The sequence below is a fragment of the Dendrobates tinctorius genome, unplaced genomic scaffold (genome assembly GCF_039654945.1).
Source record: "Dendrobates tinctorius isolate UK_male_01 unplaced genomic scaffold, ASM3965494v1 ptg000048l, whole genome shotgun sequence".
Taxonomy (NCBI): Eukaryota; Metazoa; Chordata; class Amphibia; order Anura; family Dendrobatidae; genus Dendrobates; species Dendrobates tinctorius.
In genome coordinates, this window is record NW_027361716.1 from 18612501 (window position 1) to 18637760 (window position 25260).

The window sequence follows — 25260 nt, forward strand, 5'->3', positions numbered from 1 at the left end:
TTTCTCCTGTTACTATTGTGAAAATAAAAAATAGCGGGCTAATAAAATCATTTTTTGAGGAAAAAAAAATATTTTTATTTTCAAAGCTCTGCGTTATACACTTCTGTAAAGCACCTGGGGGTTCAAAGTGCTCACTATGCATCTAGATAACTTCCTTAGGGGGTCTAGTTTCCAAAATGGGGTGATATGTGGGGGAGCTCCAAAGTGTAGGCAGACAGGGCCTCTCCAAACACGACATGGTGTCCGCTAACGATTGAAGCTAATTTTCCATTCAAAAAGTCAAATGGCGCTCCTTCCCTTCTGAGCCCTGCCGTGTGCCCAAACAGTGGTTCCCCCCCACATATGGGGTGCCAGCGTACTCAGGACAAACTGAACAGCAACTTAAGGGGTCCAATTTATCCTGTTACCCTTGTGAAAATAAAAAATAGCGGGCTAAAAAATCATTTTTGAGGAAAAAAAATGATTTTTTATTTTCATGGCTCTGGGTTTATAAACTTCTGTGAAGCACTTGGGGGTTAAAAGTGCTCACTAAACATCTAGATAAGCTCCTTGGGGGGTCTAGTTTCCAAAATGGGGTCACTTGTGGGGGGTTTCTACTGTTTAGGCACATCAAGGGCTCTGCAAACGCAACATGATGCCTGCAGAACATCCCATCAGTCTGCATTCCAAAATCGCGCTCCTTCCCTTCTGAGCTCTCCCATGCGCCAAAACAGTGGTTTCCCCTGACATATGGGGTATCGGTGTACTCAGGACAAATTACACAACAACTTTTGTGGTCCCATTTCTCCTGTTAGCCTTGTGAAAATGAAAAATAGCGGGCTAAAAAATCATTTTTGAGGAAAAAAAATTTTTTTTTTATTTTCACTGCTCTGCGTCAAACTTCTGTGAAGCACTTGGGGGTTCAAAGTCCTCACCACACATCTAGATAAGTTCCTTGGGTGGTCTAGTTTCCAAAATGGGGTCACTTGTGGGGGAGCTCCAATGTTTAGGCACACAGGGGCTCTCCAAACACGACATGGTGTCCACTAACGATTGGAGCTAATTTTCCATTCAAAAAGTCAAATGGTGCTCCTTCCCTTCGGGACCCTGCCGTGTGCCCAAACAGTGGTTTATGACCACATATGAGGTATCGATGCACTCAGAAGAAATTGCCCAACAAATTTTAGGATCCATTTTATCCCATGGCCCATGTGAAAATGAAAAAACTGAGGCTAAAAGAAAATTTTTGTGAAAAAAAAAGTCCTTTTTTTTTTTACGGATCAATTTGTGAAGCACCTGGAAGTTCAAAGTGCTCACTATGCATCTAAATAAGTTCCTTGGAGGGTCTAGTTTCCAAAATGGGGTCACTTGTGGGGGAGCTCCAATGTTTAGGCGCACAGGGACTCTCCAAACGCGACATGGCAACAGCTAAATATTCCAGTATATTTTCCATTCAAAAAGTCAAATGGCGCTCCTTCCCTTCTGAGCCCTGCCGTGCGCCCAAACAGTGGTTTATGACCACATATGAGGTATCTGTGTACTCGGGAGAAATTGCCCAACAAATTTTAGGATCCATTTTATCCTGTTGCCCATGTGAAAATGAAAAAATTGATGCTAAAAGAAAATTTTTATTGGAAAAATTAAAATGTTCATTTTTTCCTTCCACATTGCTTTAGTTGCTGTGAAGCACCTGAAGGGTTAATAATCTTCTTGAATGTAGTTTTGAGTAGCTTGAGGGGTGCAGTTTTTAGAATGGTGTCACTTTGGGGTATTTTCTGCCATATAGACTCCTCAAAGTGACTTCAAATGTGAGGTGGTCCCTAAAAAAAATGGTTTTGTAAATTTTGTTGTAAAAATTAGAAATCGCTTGTCAACTTTTAACCCTTATAACTTCCCAACAAAAAAAAATTTTGTTTCCAAAATTGTGCTGATGTAAAGTAGACATGTGGGAAATGTTATTTATTAACTATTTTGTGTCACATAACTCTCTGGTTTAACAGAATAAAAATTCAAAATGTGAAAATTGCGAAATTTTCAAAATTTTCGCTTCCGTTTTTTTCACAAATAAATGCAAAACATTATTGACCTAAGTTTACCACTAACATGAAGCCAAATATGTCACGAAAAAACAATCTCAGAATAGCTAGGATCCGTTGAAGCGTTCCTGAGTCATTACCTCATAAAGGGACACTGGTCAATATTGCCAAAAATGGCCAGGTCATTAAGGTCAAAATAGGCTGGGTCATGAAGGGGTTAACCTGCAGAATAACCCGGCCGCTGTACTGAAAGGGTAAAAACCTTGGGAGAAAATTAACTTTATTCCTCCAGAAAACGGACGACTTGCACTTATGCAGACGTGTCCAGATCCATTACAGTCACCACTCAGAGAGCTAAGAGCAACAGCTTTAAGCATGCCCTAAAAATGACTGATAGCCAGCTCAGCTGTCAGTTAGCGATGGGATGTGCTTACAGTTGCCGCTCTAAAGGTACTGTCACACTTAGCGATGTACCAGCGATCCCGACCAGCGATATGGCGTGGTCAGGATCGCTGGTACATCGCTAAGTGGTCGCTAGTGAGCTGCCACACAGGCAGATCTCACCAGCGACATCGCTGGGGACGGGGATCGCTACTTACCTGTCACACCAGGCGATCCTGCGTCCTCCCGCCCGGCTCCACGCGTCGCTCGTCCTCACAGCAGGAAGCGCCACAGGAAGCTGACGACGAGAAACAGTCCTGAACGTTCTCGCGCGATCAGCGATAACCAGCGGGGGAGCCGGTCGTAGGTAAGTATCAGACACAGCGATATCACTAGCAATATTGCTATAACGTCACAAGTTATAGCGATATTGCTAGCGATATCTCTTAGTGTGACATGCCCTTAACTGCTGTCACCAGTGACTATCATTGCTCCGGGCACACCTGCATGACTGAAAGCTAGAGGCTCCCAAGAAGAAGAAAATTAATGTTCTCACAGGTGCCGCCCTTTCAGTACAGTGGCCGGGTACCTTCATAATGCCAATAACCAGGAGATTAACCTTTTATCTGCAGATTAATCGCATTATCAGGCCTGATGGGTTACCTTTAAGTTACCCCGAAATTATGCCGAAGACAAAATGATGCATTACACTGTTCCTGTTTAAATCAAAGTGCAATGTTTCTATGTGACTGCTGTCGATTCTGGGTAAAAAGGAAGAGACCTAAATTGCAGACCCTCCATTACACAAGAATGTATACTCTAAACCAAACATTCCCTTTAACCCCTCATGACATTTTTAATGATACCATTTTGATGCAGATACGATCTTTTGATCACCCGTTATTGCATTTTAATGCAACGTCGTGGCGACTAAAAAAAACGTAATTCAAAGGTGACATCAACCCCACAAATATTACCCCACTTGCCACCGCTACAGGGCAAGTAGGAAGAGCCGGGCAAAGCGCCAGAATTGGCGCATCTAATAGATGTGCTTTTTCTGGGCATCTGCGAGCTGCTCTTTTTAGGCTGGGGGGGGTCAATATCCATGGCCACTTACCAACCTGAGAATATCAGTCCTCAGCTGTGAGATTTAGCAAGGCTGGTTGTCAAAAATTGGGGGGGGGGGGGGGAGACTCCACGCCGTTTTGTTTTTCTTTTAATTACCATATTTATTTACAGCGCAGGAACGGCAGATGAATACTTCCATCCGCCACTCCTGCTGTCACTGTTATTAGCAACAGCAGGGGTAGGCTGATGGTAGTAATATTCGCATCAGCCGCCGCCTGCTGTCTCTTTTATTACTTAAATGTAACTCCTCATTCTGCTCTGCTCGCGCCGATTGCCGGCAGAGCAGGGGAGAATGATGAAAGCCGTGTTCAGCACCCGGCGCCAGGGGAACAGCGCTTACTGTAACGCTTCTTCCCCAGCGCCGATGCGTGTCACATGTGTGACACCCCAGAGTCCGGTTGTCACAGTTACATTGCCTCCCTCTAAGGGGTAAAGTCATGCCTGGAGGCAGGAGGGGGTCCCCATACCAGGTAAAACAGATTACATGACAATTCCTGCTGCAGGTCAGAAAGGGGAGCTGCCTTATAAATTCTGGCCAGCAGATGGGGTGAGTCAGCAAGGAGTCAGGTGAGAGAGAAAACGGGAGTGGTCATGAAAACGAGAGCAGCTGAGCAGATGACAAGACAGTTAAGCCTGAGGTGAAGGATCTTTCTGGAAGATCTAGTCAGTTGGTGACGGGGAGTTGATCTGTGAAGAAGGAAAGGACTCTAAACCAGACATTCCCTTTAACCCCTCATGACATTTTTAATGATACCATTTTGATGCGAAGACAAGAGGCTCTGGGGAAGCTGAAATTGTGTATAGCTGACCCCAGAGCGAAGCGCTGATAAAGAAAAAGGATGCCAGAGTCCTAGCCTGAACAGGAGCTGTATGCCCTGATCACCGAATCTGGAAGTACAGGGGACTGCAAGTTCCTTAGCGACATTGAACACCTGAAGGCACGGCAGCAGAACAAGAGCCCGGGTCTAACGGTGAAAAGGACAGTACCCGTCAGTATCCCTGAGGAAGGTGCCAGGAAGGGCGCCGAAACGCGTAGGAAGGAATAAAGCAGTACTTTGTTACTACATCTTGCATCCCAGGTGATTTTGTGGATTCAGCAGCGCGGACTGTGGCACATCTTGCTTCCCATATTCTCTGGCAGTACCCGTGATGTAGGCTCACGCTGTCAGCCATACAGGTTAGAAACCACCATACAAGAGAGAGGGTCACAGGTTAGTTACAAACAGCAGGGACCCGAAAACAAAGCGCAGAAGGAAGGTCCCACACCCCACCTGGCAGGGTGGTTCCCCTGAATGCCTCCAGGCGAGCCGGACTCAATCCATCACCTGTATGTGGTACCCCGGATTACAATGACTTGCAAGTAAAAGGTAAAGAAATCTGCACCTTTCTGTGTCCTTCTCTTATTTCTCTGCACCCCAACATTCACCGCCATCTGAACAACTAATCAAATATCTTTCCCTGGGGCCCCGCTCTACCCGTGGGGAGCTGAACCATTCTTTGCTGTGTCATCATCAGCCCCAGAGGACCAAAACAGCAGCGTCTGCCATTCCTTGCCGAACACCACGGGTGACGTCACGCTTAAACATCACACATCATTCCTCAATTTTATTACTGGATGCCCAGGGCCACGGACCGGGTCACTGTCACCGTGACATCCCCCAATGAAGTCAACGGGCCCGGTACCGAGTAACCTAAGGCCCTGCGGGGCGCTCCACATGGATGACATCAATGTGTGTTATGTGTATGCACGTGTGCGCGACATTTTATGGCCCGTGCTGACATTAAAAAACGGACATGTCAGCGTGTTTTGCCCATGTCTGTGGAAACACACTGACATGTGCACAGACCCATTCACTTAGGAAAATAGCGCTCCATTCGTCCCGAGTCTCTCCGCATGGCCAAGTAGCACTGTACAGCCACATATGGGGTATTGCCACGTTCGTAGAAATTGTGGGACAAATCTCCACTTATTGTGTGAAAATGTGAAATCATGAGGTCACTTATGGGGGGGTTCTGCTGTTTTGGCACCTCATGGGCTCTCCCAGTGGGTCATGGCACCAGCAAACCATAATAGTAAAATCTGGCACGCTTTCCCTTCCGAGCTCTGCCATGTGCCCAAACAGTGGTTTATGAAATAGTCAGAGTGAGACAGATATATGGAGCGCCAAGCTGACAGGTCTCAGGGTGCTGGTAATAGTAATCCGATGCTGATCCTGTCGGGTGCCTCTAGAGAGGATAAAAACATGGGAAGCAGGGTAACCTGATCGCAGGGGAGCGCAAAGGAAAGGGAGAAGCTTCAAAGGTTTTCTTCTTTATTAAGTTCCACTACGCGTTTCAACGGATAACCTCCGTCTTCATCAGGTGGCAAGAAAAAATTGGGAGCGAAAGGATCATTTTTGTGAAAAAAAACTAAGGCTGTGTGCACACGATGCAGATTTGCAGCGGTTCCGCAGCGGATTTTACCGCGCAGAAACGTTGCATATCTGCATTGTGATGTACAGTAGCCTTAAAATCAATGGAAAAAAAAAAAAAAAAAACTTTGTGCAGACGCTGCGGATTTTTCCGCGCAGTTTTCCCGCGGTACAAAATCCGCAGCATGTTACTTCTTTTGTGCGGTTTTCCATCTCCCCTGTCACCAAATCCGCAGGGGGAAAACCGCAATGGAAAACCGCATGAAAAACGGAAGAAATCCGCAGGAAAAATGCAGGTCATTTGACCTGCGGATTTCTTCCATTCTGCGTGGAAAAATCTGCAGGGCTAAAAACTCCGCCTGCACTCAGCCTAAAGCTTCTGTGAAGCACTTGGGGGTTCAAAGTGCTCGCCACTGGAGTTAAGCGAAACAGGTTGCTCAGATTCAAAAGTCGCCGACTTTCGCCAAAGTCGGGTTTCATGAAACAAAACCCGACTACAGTGTGAAGTTGGCCATGCGGTCGGCGACCCAAGCGTCAAAGTCGGGTTTCGCCGAATGCTTGCACGTGACTTTTTTCAGCCAATGAGAGAAGCGGAGCATAGCTGGAGTGGGAGAGAGAGAAGGGGAGGGGGAGGGGGGAGAAGAGAGAGAGAGGGGCGCGCCAGGATCGGTGAGCGGGGGGCCGGGGAGAGCACTTGGAAGCGGCAGCAGGGGCGAGCACCGGCATGACAGCAGGCGCCGGCATGACACACATTTAAGTAAATATATTTCATAAGTGAGTGTGCGTATATATTACATAAATGTGTGCATAGCTATATATTACACACATACAGTATATATGACAAATATACATTATATACATACATAATGTATGTGATACTCCCATGATCTGAACATTTCTTGGTTGTGAAGTTTTTCCCTTATCCATTTTTCCTTTTTTATGCAATTAATAAAATTTGATATTTTATTCAATAACATCTTTTGCGTGTCACATTTATAGGTTGCAGATCTGTGATTTTAAGTCTTATTCCAGAGAAATTCATGTTTTTCGTATAAGTAAATGAGCTTTTAAGATCTATAGACCAGACATAGATCTCCCCGAGAATCTGTCTCCAAAGTTTATTTTAAAAGAAAGGGTGGATTATATATATCCTCCATTTGCAAAACAGATCATATACTAAGCTGTGGTCAAAGTTGATAATATACCATATAGTTTTAACAATAAAGATATTCTAATATTTTATACCAGTGTATAACATCATTTGCAGAAGCATTTTGCTAGATCCGGAAATTAAGTAAGTATCTAAACAGTTGTTGTGGTTCATAATTTCTGTATAAGTTATAATACACCAAGTGGTGTGGACCAAATCATCTGAAGTGACTAGTCCACAACTGTATAGTATAAAAAAGTGCTCTGTGCAAATACCAGACCCAGCCTGAAATGCCTCACCATCACATGAAATACTGCATGGAAAAAGGGCATTCAAGACGAGTAAGTAGATACAGAACCCACAGTTACTGCAACATGCGTTTCACCTATAGTTTTCACAAGGGAAAACAAAAGGAGTGTTCACACCACTTGGTATATTAGAACTTACAGCTCTGGCAAAAATGAAGAGACCACTGCAAAATTTTCCGTTTGTCTGATTTTTCTCTTTATAGGTATATTTTTGAGTAAAATGTAAATTGCTCTTTTATTCTATAAACTACTGACAGGGGAAGAATTTTGGCTAATTTTTCATCGTTTTGAAATCTTTATAACTATAACAATATGGAAGAGGCCAGGAGCCGTTTGGTGAGCTGCATTTCTTGCTACATGTTCACAGACTTAGCAGTGGAAAAGCCAAACTTCACATGCCACAAATGCAAGCTTGTGTCCCTGTTGGAGGAAAAGTTGCAAAATCTTGGAGAGGTTAGCTACATTGAAGATCATTAAGGAAGGTAAAGAGTTCTTAGACAGAGCAGAATTATCTCTTCATGTTACAGAAAGAGAAGAAATTCGAAGTGCACCTGAAGAAACAGAGGAATGGAAACATGTGACCCAGAGAAGCAGGAGGATCGGGAGGCAGTCAGCACCCATACTTCTCAGGAACCAGTACCAGGTTCTCACGCAGGAAAACGATGAAGAAATACATCAGGATAAGACTTTGCCCACAAACAACAACCTTGTACGCCTTCAGAGTCCTCCTGGATGGAGAAAGAAAAATGTTGTGAAGAAGAAACGGAGAGTGGTGGTCATGGGGGATTCCCTGTTGAGAGGAACAGAGGCCGCTGTCTGCAGACCGGATATAACCTCAAGAGAAATGTGCTGTCTTCCAGGTGCAAAAATTAAAGATGTGTCTGACAGGATATCAGGACTCTTCAGACCTACAGATGACTACCCATTCCTGCTACTACATGTGGGGACAAATGACACCGCAAGAAACGACCTGGAAACCATCTGCAGTGACTTTGAAGACTTAGGCAAGAAAGTGAAAGAACTGGGAGCGCAGGTGGTCTTCTCTTCCATCCTCCCAGTGGATGGCCATGGAACAAGGAGGTGGAATAAGATTCTGCAGGTGAACAACTGGCTACGTCGATGGTGCCGTCAGCAAAGATTTGGATTTCTGGATCACGGAGTGAATTAACTTTACGATGGACTACTTGCTAGAGATGGGGTGCAACTTACGAAACTGGAAAACATGTATTTGGAAGTCGCCTTGCTACACTCATCTGGAGAGCTTTAAACTAGAACAATGTGGGAAGGGAAGCAAAAGGCAAAAAGCCATACACCTGACAAATGCTATTGAGAACTCTGCTATTAGAAGTGGAAAGGAAGAACAAAGACAAAAAAATCTAAAGAATAAAAATATTGGAGACAAGGAGAACTGGAACTACTAACGCAGGAAAAGAAATATGATGTCATTGGAATCACTGAAACTTGGTGGGACAATACACATGATTGGAATACAAGGCTAGAAGGATACAACTTATTTGCAAGAAACAGACTTGATAAACGAGGAGGAGGTGTCGCATTGTATGTTAGAAACGCGTATATCTGCACAGAGATTGACGTTTCAGAGACTGGGAGTTTCGTGGAAACTGTTTGGGTAAGAATACAAGGACAGAACAATGGAAAGGACACCATTGTAGGCATTTACTACAGGCCGCCTGTGCAAGCTGAAGATATGGATGAACTCTTTATGCATCAAATGGCCAAGTTCTCCAAAAAATATGACATAGTTGTCATGGGAGATTTCAACTATCCAGACATTTGTTGGGAATCTCTCTCAGGCAAAACTAACAGGTCAAGGAAATTCTTATCCTCTCTTGCTGACAACTTTATCTTCCAAAAGGTAGGTGGACACAAGGGGAACTGCTACCTTGGATCTAATCCTTATAAACAGGGAGGAAATGGTCGATGAGGTAAAAGTGGCTGGGACCCTAGGAGGTAGCGACCATGCTATTTTAGAATTTTGGAGAACTAGAGGAGGAAGACCTGTGAAGACTCAGACGTCAAGGTTAGATTTCAGAAAGGCAGATTTTAAGGGATTCAGAAAGAGAATTGGAGGGATCCAATGGCTGGATATCCTTAAAGACAAAAATGTCCAGGAAGGATGGGAAATCTTGAAAAATGAAATTCTCAAAGCACAAATATTAATTCCAAAAAGAGGGAAGAATAGGAAGCATTTAAGGAAACCAGGATGGATGAACACAGAACTTAAGCACATGCTAAAAAGGAAGAAAGAAATGTTTATAAAATGGAAAGAGGGAGGCATATCTAAAGAAGAATATAATGCTGTCTGCAGAACCTGCAGGGCACAAATTAGATTATCTAAAGCTGACAATGAATTGAGGCTTGCAAGAGACATCAAAAGCAATAATAAAGGATTTTGGGATATGTCAAAAGTAAAAGAAAAGTCAAAGATGCTATAGGATTTTTACAGGATGAAATGAAAATGATGAAATGGTAAGACAGGATGTTGAGAAGGCCGAACTATTAAATTCCTATTTTGCATCTCTTTTCTCTCAGAAAGGAAATGTAACATCAACTGTTCTTTACTGTGCTATTAAGGGAATAGAAGAATCCAGGATATCTATAAACAGAAAGATAGCGAGGAAACACTTAGCTAACCTAAATGAATTCAAGTCTCCAGGTCCAGATGAATTACACCCCAGAGTACTGAAGGAAATAGCAGAAGAAATTTTTGAACCCCTCTCATAATTTTTGACAATTCTTGGAAAACAGGAGAAGTCCCAGAAGACTGGAGAAGAGCAAATGTTGTTCCTATCTTCAAAAAGGGGAAGAAGGTGGACCCAGGCAACTATAGACCGGTGAGTCAGACTTCTATACCAGGAAAGATCTTTGAACAAATTATTAAACAACATGTATGTCAGTACCTGGATAAGAATGAAGTGATTAAACAGAGTCAGCCTGGATTTGTAACTAATAAGTCATGTCAGACTAACTTAATTTCCTTCTATGATGGAATCACTGTTTGGGTGGATCAGAGAAATGCTGTAGATATAGTATATCTTGACTTCAGCAAAGCATTTGACAAAGTATCTCACACAATCCTTATTGAAAAAATGACTAGGTATGGAATGGACAAGGCAACTGTTAGGTGGATTCATAACTGGCTTAGTGATCGAACCCAAAGAGTGGTCGTAAATGGCTGCACATCCAGTTGGAAGAATGTCTCAAGTGGGGTACCACAGGGCTCTGTCCTGGGCCCTGTAATGTTCAACATCTTTATCAACGATTTAGATGAAAGAATTGAGGGTACACTGATTAAGTTTGCTGATGACACAAAGCTAGGAGGGATAGCTAATACTAGAGAAGAGAGAGCGAGGATTCAAAAAGATATAAACTGAAGCAGTGGGCAGCAACTAACAGAATGGTTTTTAACAGGGAAAAATGCAAAGTACTACATCTGGGCAATAAAAATGAAAAAAGCATATACAGAATGGGAGGAATAGGGCTAAGCAACAGCACATGTGAAAAAGACTTGGGTATACTAATAGATCACAGACTGAATAAGTCAACAGTGTGATGCAGCAGCAAAAAAGGCAAGTGCAATTCTAGGATGTATTAACAGAAGCATACAGTCTAGATCACGTGAAGTCATTATTTCCCTCTACTCCTCTTTGGTCAGACCTCATCTGGAATATTGTGTCCAGTTTTGGGCACCACATTTTAAAAAAAGACATCAACAAACTGGAGCAAGTTCAGAAAAGAGCGACCAGAATGGTGACCAGTCTGCAAACCCTGTCTTATGGGGAAAGGTTGCATGATTTGGGAATGTTTAGCTTGCAAAAGAGAAGACAGAGGAGACTTAATAGCTGTCTACAAATATCTCAAGGGCTGTAACATTGTAGAAGGATCATCTTTATTCTCATTTGCACAAGGAAAGACTAGGAGCAATGGGATGAAACTGAATGGGAGGAGACACAGATTAGATATTAGAAAAAACTTTTTGACCGAGTGATCAATGAGTGGAACAGGCTGCCACGAGAAGTGGCGAGTTCTCCTTCAATGGAAGTCTTCAAACAGAGGCTGGACAGACATCTGTCTGGGATGATTAGCGAATCCTGCTTTCAGCAGGGGGTTGGACCAGATGGCCCAGGAGGTCCCTTCCAACTCTACCATTCTATGATTCTATGTCTCTGATTTTCCAAGCAATAAATTTTGTATTTATTTTCAGAAAATGAGAAATGGTCAAAATAACGAAAAACTTCAGTGCTTGCAGACCTCAAATAATGCTAAGAAAACAAGTTCATAATCATTTAGAAACAACAATACTAATGTTTTAACTGAGGAAGAGTTCAGAAATCAATATTTTGTGGCATAACCATGATTTTTAATCACCGCTTTCATTAGTCTTGGCATGCTTTCCACCAATCTTTCACACTGCTTTTGGGTGACCTTATGCCACTCCTGGTACAAAAATGTAAGCAGTTCTTCTTTGTTTGATGGCTTGTGACTATCCATCTTCCTCTTGATTACATTCCGGAGGTTTTCAATGGGGTTCAGGTCTGGAGATTGGGCTGGCCATGACAGGGATTTGATGTGGTGGTCCTTTATCCACAGATTGATTGACCTGGCTTTGTGGCATGGCGCATTATCCTGCTGGAAAAACAGTCCTCAGAGTTGGGGAACATTGCCTGAGCAGAGGGAATCAACTGTTTTTCCAGGATAACCTTGTATGCGGCTTGATTCATACGTCCTTCGCAAAGATTAACCTGCCCAATTCCAGCCTTGCTGAAGCATCCCCAGATCATCACCGATCCTCCACCAAATTTCACAGTAGGTGCAAGACACTGTGGCTTGTACACCTCTCCAGGTCTCCGTCTAACCATTAGATGACCAGGTGTTGGGCAAAGCTGAAAATTAGACTCATCAGAGAAGATTATCTTACTCCAGTCCTCTATGGTCCAATCCTTATGGTCTTTAGCAAACTTCAGCCTGGCTCTCTTTTGCTTCTCATTGATGAAAGGCTTTTTTATGGCTTTATATGACTTGAGTCCTGCCTCTAGGAGCCTGTTACAAACGGTTCTTGCTATGAACTTCACCCTAGCTGCCATTTGCCATTCCTTTTGTAGATCACTTGATGTCATCCTGCGGTTGCCGAGTGACATTCGAATAAGATGACGGTCATCCCGGTCAGTGGAGAGTCGTTTTCACCCTCTGCCAGTCTTTAGCTTTGTTGTCCCCAATGTCTGCTGCTTGACCTTGTTGTAATGGACTCCCGTCTTAGAAATTTAAAGGTTGGAGGATTTTAAGGAGGCAACAGACGCTCACTGTATCCCTCTGCTATTAAGCCAGAATTGAGCCCTTCTTTTCCTCACTCGAGACTTTTCTTTTCAACTCCTTTGGCATGGATAAAAGTTAGTTTTTTTATTCCTTTTACTTTTGGGATATTCCTAGCACTTGTTTTGCCATCCAGCTTGTCCTATTGCAAGAGGATTGTGAACACCACAGCAGGGTTTTTTTTTATACTTTCCTTCGTTAAATAAGATTTGGTTCAGGTGATCACCTAATCAGAAGCACATTAAGTAGAATGAGGTGTACTCTGGTTGGAATTCAACTGACACTGGAATGGAATGGCTGTCAGACATGTAGAGAAGCTGGTTTTTATAAAACTGTGCAGTGGTGTCTTAATTTTAGCCAGAGCTGTATATACCAATCACGAACCACAACCACTGTTGTATTTCAATATATTATTTCCTCTGCAAATCATGTTATGCTCGTGTACAAAATATTAGAATAATCTTCATTGTTACAACTATATGGTATATTATCAACTATGACCACAGCTTAGTGTATGATCATCTGTTCTGTTATACCCCCCATGGTCTGCACCTTTCTTGTTTGGGGAGTTTTTACCTTATCCTTTTTTAGGTAATTTTAATATGTAACTAATAAAATGTGATATTTTATTCAATAAAATCCTTTGTGTCACAGATTTATAGGCTGTGTATATTACAGTGGATATACAATACCCACATATTCGTTGACTTGTGCTAAAATCAAATCGCAGATATCAAGGTATCATTTCATCCTACTGACAGATTCTACAAATGTTTCCTACTGTACTATTCTTACCAGTGAGGATAGGATAGGCTGAAATATGGTGATGGTTGCTGGGTTACTGGCCACCTCTGTGACAGAAGTCACCAACAGGCAAACAATCAGTACAATCACCCAGACCGGCAAGCTGCTCAGTGGCTCCATCTTGTGCCCAACCCACACGGACAGACCGGACACCTACAAAAGGAATCGGTCATTAGAGTCGGTACATCAGATAGCAATACAAGAACGTTTCTATGGCATTCCATGACCATTATTATAATGTGTTATACTGGGGACCGTGTAGATAACTACTAAGTGTGTGATTTATCATTGTAGAAACATTGCTTTCTGGAGAAAAGCGAAGGTGCAAGATCATTTTTTGTTAACAGATCACTTACTTCGCATCCCTTAGCCAGAGCAAAACCACCTCCAACCAAAACAACGATATGCCAAGGTATGCATTCCTCAAACTCCTTCCACGTGATCATTGGTGTGGACTCTGCTGCCGCTGGCACTTTAGGCTTTTCTATAATGATAATGGCAATATAGCAACATCGTTATGGAAATCCAGACTACAGGCACCATTTAGATTTTAATTGTAATGGACGGCTGCTACTGTACCAAGTTGCCATTAAGCCGTCCATCTTCATCCCACCCACCATCACACACTGAAATGTGGCAATAGTCACACATAATACGGTGATATTTTCTAACAAAGCTAGGAGCCCATACTGTACATGTTCAGGGTTCTATAACTTGATATATTTTGGCATAATACATACAATTATAGGACTTAACCAATATATCAAGTTATCTATTCATAGAATAGGTAATTACTTGCTGACTGGACCATGAATGGCCAACGGGCTGCCAGTGATAGATGAGCTTGGATTAACTTGAAATACCCATTTTTCCTTGACTTGTACGGATATTGATCTATATATTTATTTATAAGTTAGATACAAAAGTAAGAAAATCAATCTTCCTGCAAACTGCATACTATTTGTCTGCATTCCAGAGTGATGTGAAGAAGAGCACCCAATCATTGCAAGCCCATACTTCAAAAGGCATCATTTTTGTTATATTTGGGGGCTGGCATCTAAGACTTAAAAATGAAAAATGAAGGAACCCCTGCATATGGTAATTAGTTTAAATAGGTCTGAATGCAATAAACAAAAATTAAAAAATATTAGCAACTCACCAAATCAGCTCTTTACAGCGACATTTCACTGTCACACCTGCTGACCTGTTGGCTTACCCAGGCAAACCGTATCCATGAGAAAAAGTGGCCAGAAAAAAACGGTATTAAATGAAGAGATCACTTTATTTCAAAATTCCAATAAAATTCCATGAAAGGAAAGTGGCCACACATTCCTGTCGACACGTTTCAACCGCAATGTCTAATCGTAACGATCGTAATGATTAAGAACCTGCGGTCGAAGCACTTTAACAGAGATGTGTTCCCACTTTGCCTACATGAAGTGAGATCTTCACTGTATACTGGATTTTCTGGCCACTTTTTTCTTATAGGTCTGAATTTTACTCATCTAAAAAGCACCGGAGTGTTAGCAGCATTGCTCAGTAGGAACGCCTGCAGTCAGACCACCACAAGCAGCAAGGATCTAGTGAGACGCATTTGCTCACAACGCAGTAACAGGAATGCCGCAGGATTATGATGGTGCGTTGTGGCCGAGCACACAGTGTGCTGCGTTATGTGCAAAATTACCCATCAGTATACAGTGTAACCAATCATACCCACACTAGACAGGTTCATAAGAAAAAACACCTTACCTTTTAATCTGCAACACCACCAGCTGGGCCTTCTTCCAGGAATTATAAATAATAAAAAGCCAAAGAGAATAGCTGAGGTAGCATCCGATTTGTATCCTTTCCTGTTCATGCAAAGAAAACAGACAACAAAATACAAAATTATAGCATTAAATATCTAACTTGGATTATATATATATATATATATATATCTCTCTCCACGGGATATGCCCTAGACAACCGATAAGCGAAGGTCACTGTAGAGGAGAATACGGGTCTGCTGACCCCCATTAGTTAATTTGCAATTGCTATAGAGTGCTAAATGGGCAGATGTGCTGACATCCATTGGGGTCCAGGAAAGGGCTGAATGCCATGACTGTACATTACCTGTCTGTGAAACTCTATGGAACCTGTGTTCGTAACAATCAACAAACCTGACCTTTACAGTGCGGAAAGGCGAGAGTCTCAGTGAAGCCCACACCTAGCTGATATTACAGTCTTCTTGTCTATATGCCATGAATGTGTAAAGGTATGTGGAGTCATTCTCCACATATAAGATTGAAAAGCCCAATTAAACAGTACCCAGAAGCTATGCATAAACCTGGCTCTATAAAAAAAAATCAAAGTCAGCTGATATTAGTTGGATTGGCTGACTATGCATGGAGGCTTCCCAAGGACAGATGTCTGGGAAAAGAAAGATCAAGCATGTTAGATTTCAACAGATCATTCTTGGTCAGAACTGTCTCTTGTCAATCGCCACCTTATCAGATACACCAGTGAAATGACATAGTAATAAAAATATACACATAATTATATCCACCTAGCACAACTCACAGTCCAAACAGTGAATCCCAACCTGGGATAAATCCAGGGTCCCGCGTGAACCAGGACAAGGCCATTAACAGGAAGACTGTAAGTGTCACCACCTCCTGGTAACTGCAAGATAAAAGATGTATATATCAATTAGACTGCATACGAGAGTAAAGCCCTGTACATATCAGACGGTGGTTGACTGAAGGATTGTTCAGCCGATCAGCCAGCCAGCGGCTTTCCCTGCCGTCTCTCCCATTCACCAGAGCACTTGCTTGGCCAAGGGTTGTGATGTCTCTACACAAGAGCCACTATCAGACATGGCAGCTTGTCTCAGGGAGAACAAAAGGATTATCAGTCAGAAAATCAAACTTGCCAGATCCTTATCTCCCCAGCTTACAATTGTGTGGGGCTCACATACACACATATAAGCTGTACTAGTTCTTGAAGTCTGTGCACGATTTATCTCCATTCGAGGAGCACATTCGCCATTACAAGAGAATAGTTCAATATATGATAAAAGATGCCCAAAAGTGACACCATTCTACAAACTGCACCCCTCAAGGTGCTCAAAACCACATTCTAGAAGTTTATTCCTAAGACATACTGATAGGAAATCTAGATTACGAGCCCCATCAGGGACAGTGATGATATTGTCTGCAAAAAACAAAAACTGTAAAGCGCTGCGGAATATGTTGGTGCTATATAAAATTAAAGATTATTACTATTATTAATTATTCAGGTGCTTCATGGGAGTTTTTGGGAAAAAAATTAACATTTAACTTTTTTTCACAAAAAAATGACTTCAGAATCATTTTTTTTTTACTTTGATAACAGGAAAAAAATTGACCTAAAAATTTGTTGTGTAATATCTCCTGAGCATGCAGATACCTCATATGAGGGAGAAAACCACTGTTTTGGCAAACGGCAGAGTTCGGAAGGAGGAGCGACACTAGACTTTTTGAATGCAAAATTTGCTGCAACAATTGGCAGACGCCATGTCATGTTTAGAGAGCCACTGATGTGCCTAAACAGTGAAAATCCCCCACAAGCAGGGGCGGGTTGGGCCGGGGGTCAGAGGGGTAATTGCCCACTGGGCTGGTCTCCTAGCTGCGGTTTTGGGCCTTTCAGCCACATATTACTTTAGAAGCCACACTGTACCTTCATTTGATCTTCTGGACAAGCAGCATCATGAGTGGGATTTTCTGTATGTCTCATTCTGTGTGATTAAGTGCAGTCTCAAGGCCCTAGTCCAGTGTATTCCTGTGTATGTTTGCGTGTATGTGTGCGTGATGACACGTGTATGTGTACATGCATGTTCTTGGTGAAGTGTGTATGTGTGCATCCGTGTATGTGGTGAAATGTGTGAGCATATGTGGAGATATGTGTACATGTGCGTCTGTATGTGAACTGTGTATATGCACAACTGTGTACGTGGTGACTTGTGTGTGAATATGAGTGTGTACATAGTGACATGAGTGTGTATGTGTTGATGTAGGTGTGAATGTGTACGTGGTGACATGAGTGTGTATGTGGTGACACGTGTGTATGAGTGTGTACGTGGTGAGGGCTGTCAGTCAGGGCTGGGGGCGCAGTTACAGCCATCACTCAGTATACTCAGAGCGGTGACTGAACCCGTGCCGGCACGCTGTCAGTCAGTCAGCGGTGCAGTTACAGCCATCACTCTGTATACTCAGAGCAGTGACTGAACCCACAACGGCACTTTCCCCGCCCCATGACTGAAAGCGTTCGGCTAAGTGAGGGCGCTGGGCAGGTTAGTAACACGATTAACCTGCAGATTATTCCCATAGCTGCAGGTTAATAGCATTTTTTTCGGCAGACAGGTTCCCTTTAAACCAAAAACCCACAGGAAATGAAGTAAAAAAATACTTTTAGAGATTAGATAGGTAGGGAGAAGTGTAAGGTGTTGTGTAATAAAGCTCATTACAAAGTGGTTAGGGTGTAAGGAAAGAAATTTACAAAGGATATTTTAGGTACCGGACCATCCCTCTAGTGTTGGCAGTGCAGGTGTAAGGCTGGTTTCACATTTGCGGACAGAGGGCTGCGGACTTCCTCCGTGAAGCCCCGTCCCCTGCTGCGCCTCCTCCGGTCAGCTTCGCCTATTTCTGCATGTGGCCTGCATACCCTATCTTTAACATTGGGTACACAGGCCGTGCAGCAGTATGTGGATGCCGCCGCATGCGTCGTTTTGACGGTGCGGCGACCCGCATAGAATTTTATGCGGGCGCCGCATCGTCAAAGCGATGCATGCGGCGGCATCCGCATACTGCAAGACGGCCTGAAATAGGCGGAGCTGACCGGAGGAGGCGCGGTAGGTGGTAGTGCTTCAAGGAAGAAGTCCGCAGCCCTCCATCCACAAATGTGAAACTAGCCTAAGATGCGCACTTTGCACTTAATGAATTAGGCACATCTTAGCACTGGTGTGCTCCTTGCCAAACGTGTACATTTCTTGCTTAAGTTAGGCCACTAAATTGTTGTAACTTTTTGAAGAATTTGGTTGACGGGCTTCGCCATACCACTTGCCGCCCATGTTCTTCCTACTTTGGTGTATCTGGCTAAGACTAAGTGAAAATGGCAAAAGGCACAACATTTTTTTTTTCTTAACAAGTTCTAGATGTGCACAAATTTTGTGACTTTTCAAAGTGTATTATACTAGTAAAAATACTTTGATGAATTGTAGCCTAAAGGTACTGTCACACTAAGCGATATCGCTAGCAATATCGCTATAACTTGTGACGTTATAGCGATATTGCTAGCGATATCTCTGTGTCTGATACTTACCTACGACCCGCTCCCCCGCTGGTTATCGCTGATCGCGCTAGAACGTCCTGGACTGTTTCTCGTCAGCTTCCTGCGGCGCTACCTGTGGAGAGACGAGCGACGAGCCGGGCGGGAGGACGCAGGATCGCCTAGTGTGACAGGTAAGTAGCGACCCCCGACTCCAGCGATGTCGCTGGTGAGATCTGCGTGTGTGGCAGCTCACTAGCGACCACTTAGCGATGCACCAGCGATCCTGACAGCGTCATATCGCTGGTCGGGATCGTTGGTACATAGCTAAGTGTGACAGTACCTTAAGTGTATTAGTGGATTCAGTACACAAATAAAACTAAAAGTTTTAGGCATATGTCATGTCTGTATATCAATCTTAGGCCAGGGTCCCACTTGCGAGTGAGATGCGAGAAACTCGCGCGAGTCTGTCGCATCAATACCCGACGCTGCCGCTGGCAGCAGTGTGCGGCTGCATGTATTTCTATGCAGCCGCGCACTCCGGTCCCGTGTGCCGGTGGCAGTGCCAGGTATTGATGCGAGAAACTCGTGCAAGTTTCTCGCATCACACTCGCAAGTGTGACCCTGGCCTTACATTTTGTGTGACTGTGCACACTGGGGTGTTACTGCAAGGAGGCATGTGATTATAAACATAAACTGGTTACGGCTGGCATCTAAGGCAGCATTTGTTGTGTGTAACACTTTACGGTAGAGTTGAGCGAACATGTTCAGAATCGATTGCCAAATCTGAGTTTGCCATATTCATGCGATACTGGTACCAACATGTTTGGTCATTTGTACTCCCATTGACTTCAATGATGTTTGGCTGTGTTCGGCGAATAATGCAAATACAATGATCGTAATCGGAACTCAATTTTGAAAAATTCTCTCAACTCTACTAAGAAGACAATTCAAGTTTAGTATGTATGAAATGGTTTCTTATCAGTCGCACCTCGGATGCGTACTACTCACGCTGAATGGTATGCGAGACCTTAGACTCCATAACATAAAGATGGGCCACCACTCCTAGGCCAGAGCTTTGTGTTTGCCCCCCAGGCTAAAATTTGCCAGCCGGTCACTGCCCACAAGTGACACCATTTTGGAAACTGGACACCTCAGGGAACTGATCTAGATATGTGGTGAGCACATTGAACACTCAGGTGCGTCACAGAATTTTATAACGTTGAGCCGTTAAAAAAAAAAAAAAAATCCCCACAAATAATGTTTTTAGGACAAAATATTGCATTTTCATAAGGGTAACAGGAGAGATTGCACCATACAATTTGTTGTGTAATTTCTTCTGAGTACGCCAATACCCAATATGAGGGAGAAAACTACTGTTTGGCTGCATGACAGGAAAGGAGTGTCAATTTACTTTTTGCATCTAAAATTTCCTGGAATCATTAGCTGACGTCATGTCCCATTTGGAGAGCCCCTGATGTGCCTAAACAGTGGAAACCCCCCACAAGTGATCCCATTTTGGAAACTAAACCCCTAAAGGAATGTACATAGATGAATGGTGAGCACCTTGAACTCCCAGGTGGTTCACATAAGTTTTTAAAATAAAAAAAAATATTTTTCCCCCCCAAAAAAGTTATTTTCAATTGGATTGCATTTGTCCGATTTAATCGCAAGTGGGAGCGAGCCCTAACATGGACAGTAATAAATGAACAATGAGGTTCGCAGACGTAGTCGTTGGCAAAGTAAACTTGGTGCAGCAGATGAAAGACACATCATGCTTACTTGCTCCAAAATCAGATGATGTCCAGAAGTGCCAGCAGCTCAGAACAGGCAGCAACCAGTGGGACCATCTACTGTTTGGAGAACTCTGGCGAGAAGTGGTCATCATGGAATAATTGAGACCACAAACCATACCCTCGAAATGGAAACAAAGTCAAACAACTCAGCTATGCACAAAAACATGGGAACTAAGGTGGAGAAAAATGGCAGCATGTGCTTTGGACTAACAAGCCAAAATGTGAAATATTTTACTGTAACAAAAGGCATTTTATTCCCAAAGTGCTGGAGAGCGGAACAATATAATAAGTGTCTCTATGCAACAGTGAATTGTGGTGGAGGGTCCTTTCAACTTTAGGGCTGCATTTCAGAAAATGGAGATGAGAATTTGGTCAAGACAAATGGTGGCCTCATTGCTGAGAAATACATACAGATACTTACTCATCATTACAATATCAAGACAGAGTCAGATTGACTCCAAATGTATTCTCCAGCAGGACAACGACCCCAAACATGCAGCCAATGCCATTAAGAATTATTTTCTAAATTAAGAACAACTAGAAGTCCTGGAGGTGATGATATGGCCCCCACAGAGGCAGGATCTCAACAAATTCTGCAGAATAAGGTTGTGTCTCTAAAAAGCACAGTGGATAGAGAGTAGGGCCCAAATCAGAACACGTCACATTTGAATTACTGGACACAGTAACACCCGTGATAACTTACAACTCCCCACAGTCCTGTCACTACACAGCTCGATTGGGTAAGTCTGAAAACCCTCCCAATTTAGCACAGTAGATCTTCACCTCTCTTAGGCTGTCTACTGTTCCTTAAAAGTAAATTGGCCACCACTGGACATCATTTTGCTTTGTATCTCTATACTAACAGGTCTATAATGGTGTTCTAAATAGTTTCTGAAAGCATTTTTAGGGAGGTAGGATGAAATAATAAATATAATATTGTCACAATGGCAACTCGACACCAAATCTCCTGAGCTACGGAGACCCAGATATAGAGTCAAGGAATGATGCGTCTGATCTCAGCAGAATGCAACAGAGATTGTTAGCAATAAAGATCAAAATCATTAAACCATCAGCGATGAGAGGAGAAAGACTGAGGCTATGTGCACACGCTGCGGTTTTTGCTGCGGTTCCGCTGCAGTTTTGGCCCTGCGGAACCGCAGCAGTTCTGCAGACATGGTACTTTACAATGTTAGCCTATGGGTTTTCAAAACCGCAGTGCTCACGCTGCGGTTTTTTCCGTGCGGTTTTGCTGCGGTTTTTTTTCCGCAGCATGTCAATTATTTCTGCGGATTCTGCTGCGGTTTCACACCTTTAACATAGTAGAGGTGTGAAACCGCAGGGCAAAACCGCAGGCCAAAACGCAGCAAAACCGCAGGTCACTTTACCTGCGGTTTTACCTGCGTTTCCGCAGCGTGTGCACATAGCCTGAGACCCGAGACGGGTGGGAGACCGACATGACAGTGATAGTACTTGTTATGAATTTAAAAAAAAAAAAAAAAAATACCTGAGGGGGCCCAGTTTTTCATATTCTTGTCTCAATATATTTCTCGAATCCTCATCGCTTGGAGACTTGGATTTTCGCCAGCACTGCATTTCTTTTAGGCTGCAATATAAAATGTGGGATGGATTGAACTATAATACGGTATATACAAACATATACACATACAGTGGGTACAGAAAGTATTCAGACCCCTTTACATTTTTCACTCTTTGTTTCATTGCAGCCATTTGGTAAATTCAAAAAAGTTCATTTTTTCTCATTAATGTTCACTCTGCACCCATCTTGACTGAAAAAAAAAAAAAAAAAAAAAAAATGTAGAAATTTTTGCAAATTTATTAAAAAGAAAAACTGAGGTATCACATGGTCATAAGTATTCAGACCCTTTGTTCAGACACTCATATTTAAGACACATGCTGTCCATTTCCTTGTGATCCTCCTGGAGATGATTCTACTCCTTCATTGGAGTCCAGCTGTGTTTAATTAAACTGATAGGACTTGATTTGTAAAGGTGTGAGCAGATTGCGGGATGCAGTGACGAACAGGAGACAGAGCAAGGGTTAACGTATTTCACTTTAACAGATGTGTACTCCATGCAGGGAGATAAAGGGTTAAACAGGGATAAAGCAGGTATTAGGTAATAATTTGGACAAAATGCAGGGGACAATGACGGTAGCAGTTCTCAAGGTACCACTTATCCGACTCGACGACTTCCTGACTGTGGAGTCCAAGAAACAAGCGTTGGCGCCAACGGTCAGAGCAGGGTTAATCCGGTGTAGTCCTGAAAACAATGACGAGCTGCGTCCTTCCGGCAGCGGTGAGTCTCTGATGCCTTCTGCGGGATCCTAAGTTCAGCAGGCGCTGTGGAGGGTAAGGCACAGGCCACAGTAATGTTGGAGCTCAACATGGTCTGAAAAAAAATGCACCGTGGGGGGCCTCAGGGTTCAGTTCACGGTGTCACACCTGGTACTTCTGAGGCGACAGGCGCGCGGTACTCATGAGCCCTGAATGTTTGGCACCTTGCTTTGGGGAGCAGAGGCCTGCGCTGCGATGGTGCTCGAGGGATGGAGCACTCACCTACCCCTGCTGCGCACTGTCAGTTCCCGTCAAATCTGCCCGTTTCAGCACGCGCTTTTGCTTTTTCGCCTCAGACACGCCCCCTGCTGCCAAGTGCAAAGATTGGTCCGGTTCTTTAAGCTTTCCCCCGGACAATAGAGGAGACAGCTCCGACAGTTCGGGACCCGGTGCAAGAAAGGTACGCCCAACCCGGTCCTTCTGCTTACAAAAGGCACACACCTGTCTATATAAGACCTCACAGTGCATGTCAGACCAAAATGAGAATCATGAAGCCAAAGGAACTGGCCAAGGAGCTCAGAGACAGAATTGTGGCAAGGCACTCATCTGGCGATGGTTACAAAAGAATTTCTGCAGTACTCAAGGTTTCCAAGAGCCCAGTGGCCTCCATAATCCTTAAATGGAAAAAGTTTGGGACCACCAGAAGTCTTCCTAGACCTGGCCGTCCAGCCAAACTGAGCAATCGTGGAAGAAGAGAATTGGTGAGACAGGTAAAGAACAACCCCAAGATCACTGTGGCTGAGCTCCACAGATGAAGTAGGGAGATGGGAGAAGGTTCCACAAAGTCAACCATCACTGCAGCCCTCCACCAGTCAGGCTTTTATGGCAGAGTGGACCGACGGAAGCCTCTCCTCAGTGCCAGACGTATGAAAGGCCGCATAGTTAAAAAAACATATGAAGGACTCCCAGACTATGAGAAATAAGATTCTCTAGTCTGATGTGACGAAGATAGAACTTTTTGGTGATAATTCTAAGCGGTATGTGTGGAGAAAACCAGGCACTGCTCATCACCTGCCCAATACAATCTCAACAGTGAAACATGGTGGTGGCAGCATCATGCTATGGGGGTGCTTTTCAGCTGCAGGGACAGGACAACTAGTTGCAATTGAAGGAAACATGAATGCAGCCAAGTACAGAGATATCCTGGATGAAAACCTCTTCCAGAGTGCTCTGGACCTCAGACTTAGCCGAAGGTTCACCTTTCAACAACACAATGACCCTAAGCACACAGCTTAAGTAACAAAGGAGTGGCTTCAGAACAACTCTGTGACCATTCTTGACTGGCCCAGCCAGAGCCCCGACCTAAACCCAATTGAGCATCTCTGGAGAGACCTGAAAATGGCTGTCCACCAACGTTCACCATCTAACCTGACGGAACTGGAGAGGATCTGCAAGGAAGAATGAAAGAGGATCCCCAAATCCAGGTGTGAAAAACTTGTTGCATCATTCCCAAGACAACTCATGGCTGTACTAGATCAAAAGTGTGCTTTTACTCAATACTGAAGGGTCTGAATACTTCTAGCCATGTGATATTTGAGTTTTTCTTATTTAATACATTTGCAAAAATTTCTACATTTGTTTTTTTTTAGTCAACAAGGGGTGCAGAGTGTACATTAGAAAAAAAATGAACTTTTTGGAATTTACAAAATGGCTCCAAAGAAACAGAGTGAAAAAGTTAAAAGGGGTCTGAATACTTTCCGTACCCACTGTATATGCTAATGTGAGCAAACCCTTAAAGAGACCGCTTTTAAGGCTCAGTTCTTCTCTTCATTGGGGTTCTGCTATAAAAGGAAACCACAGTGTTGTGCCACAGCCATGGCATGATGGACACTACTACGCGATAATAAAAGGGACTACTCGGGTTCAGTTGTGGTGGTCATCATTTGGACAAAATATAATAGCGCTACGGCATTCCTTTTCCCAAAAAGGCTGGAGGTACACAGCGACATGTGCTGCCCGACACTGAAATTGCAGTGACATGATGCAACATTGTGTGTAATGGTTTCCTATGTTGTCATGTCGGGACCTGAAACTTGCTGTGACTGCAATAATGTCGCAAATGTCTTCAAAGGGGTTGGATTTTGTGTCACTGCTTCCAAGCGACCCAATTGCCATGGACTTCAATGCAAATCGCATGTGTCAAATGACTTATTTGCAACTTGGCTGTTTTAATTACATCAAAATCTCAGCTCTGAAATAGTCACATGACAGCAAGTCACTGACCAGTTGCACAGATGTTTTGTGGCATGACTTTTCTGAGAACTGCTGTTGCGCGGACACATCGCCTTTTAGCTCAAGCC

General features: G+C 43.4%; 1 protein-coding gene across 3 annotated transcripts in view; it reads right to left on the reverse strand.

The window, feature by feature from the left end:
• Window positions 1-25260, reverse strand: part of LOC141090243 (solute carrier family 13 member 1-like) — a 113466-nt gene that overhangs the window by 27626 nt on the left and 60580 nt on the right. For all 3 annotated transcript variants that reach the window (XM_073576327.1, XM_073576326.1, XM_073576328.1), the window contains exons 10-14: window positions 22112-22210; window positions 16088-16189; window positions 15278-15378; window positions 13885-14012; window positions 13520-13681 (exon numbers count right to left, since the gene is read on the reverse strand). In XM_073576327.1, coding sequence (XP_073432428.1) covers window positions 13520-13681; window positions 13885-14012; window positions 15278-15378; window positions 16088-16189; window positions 22112-22210 — 592 coding nt within the window. The remainder of the gene's footprint in view (window positions 1-13519; window positions 13682-13884; window positions 14013-15277; window positions 15379-16087; window positions 16190-22111; window positions 22211-25260) is intronic.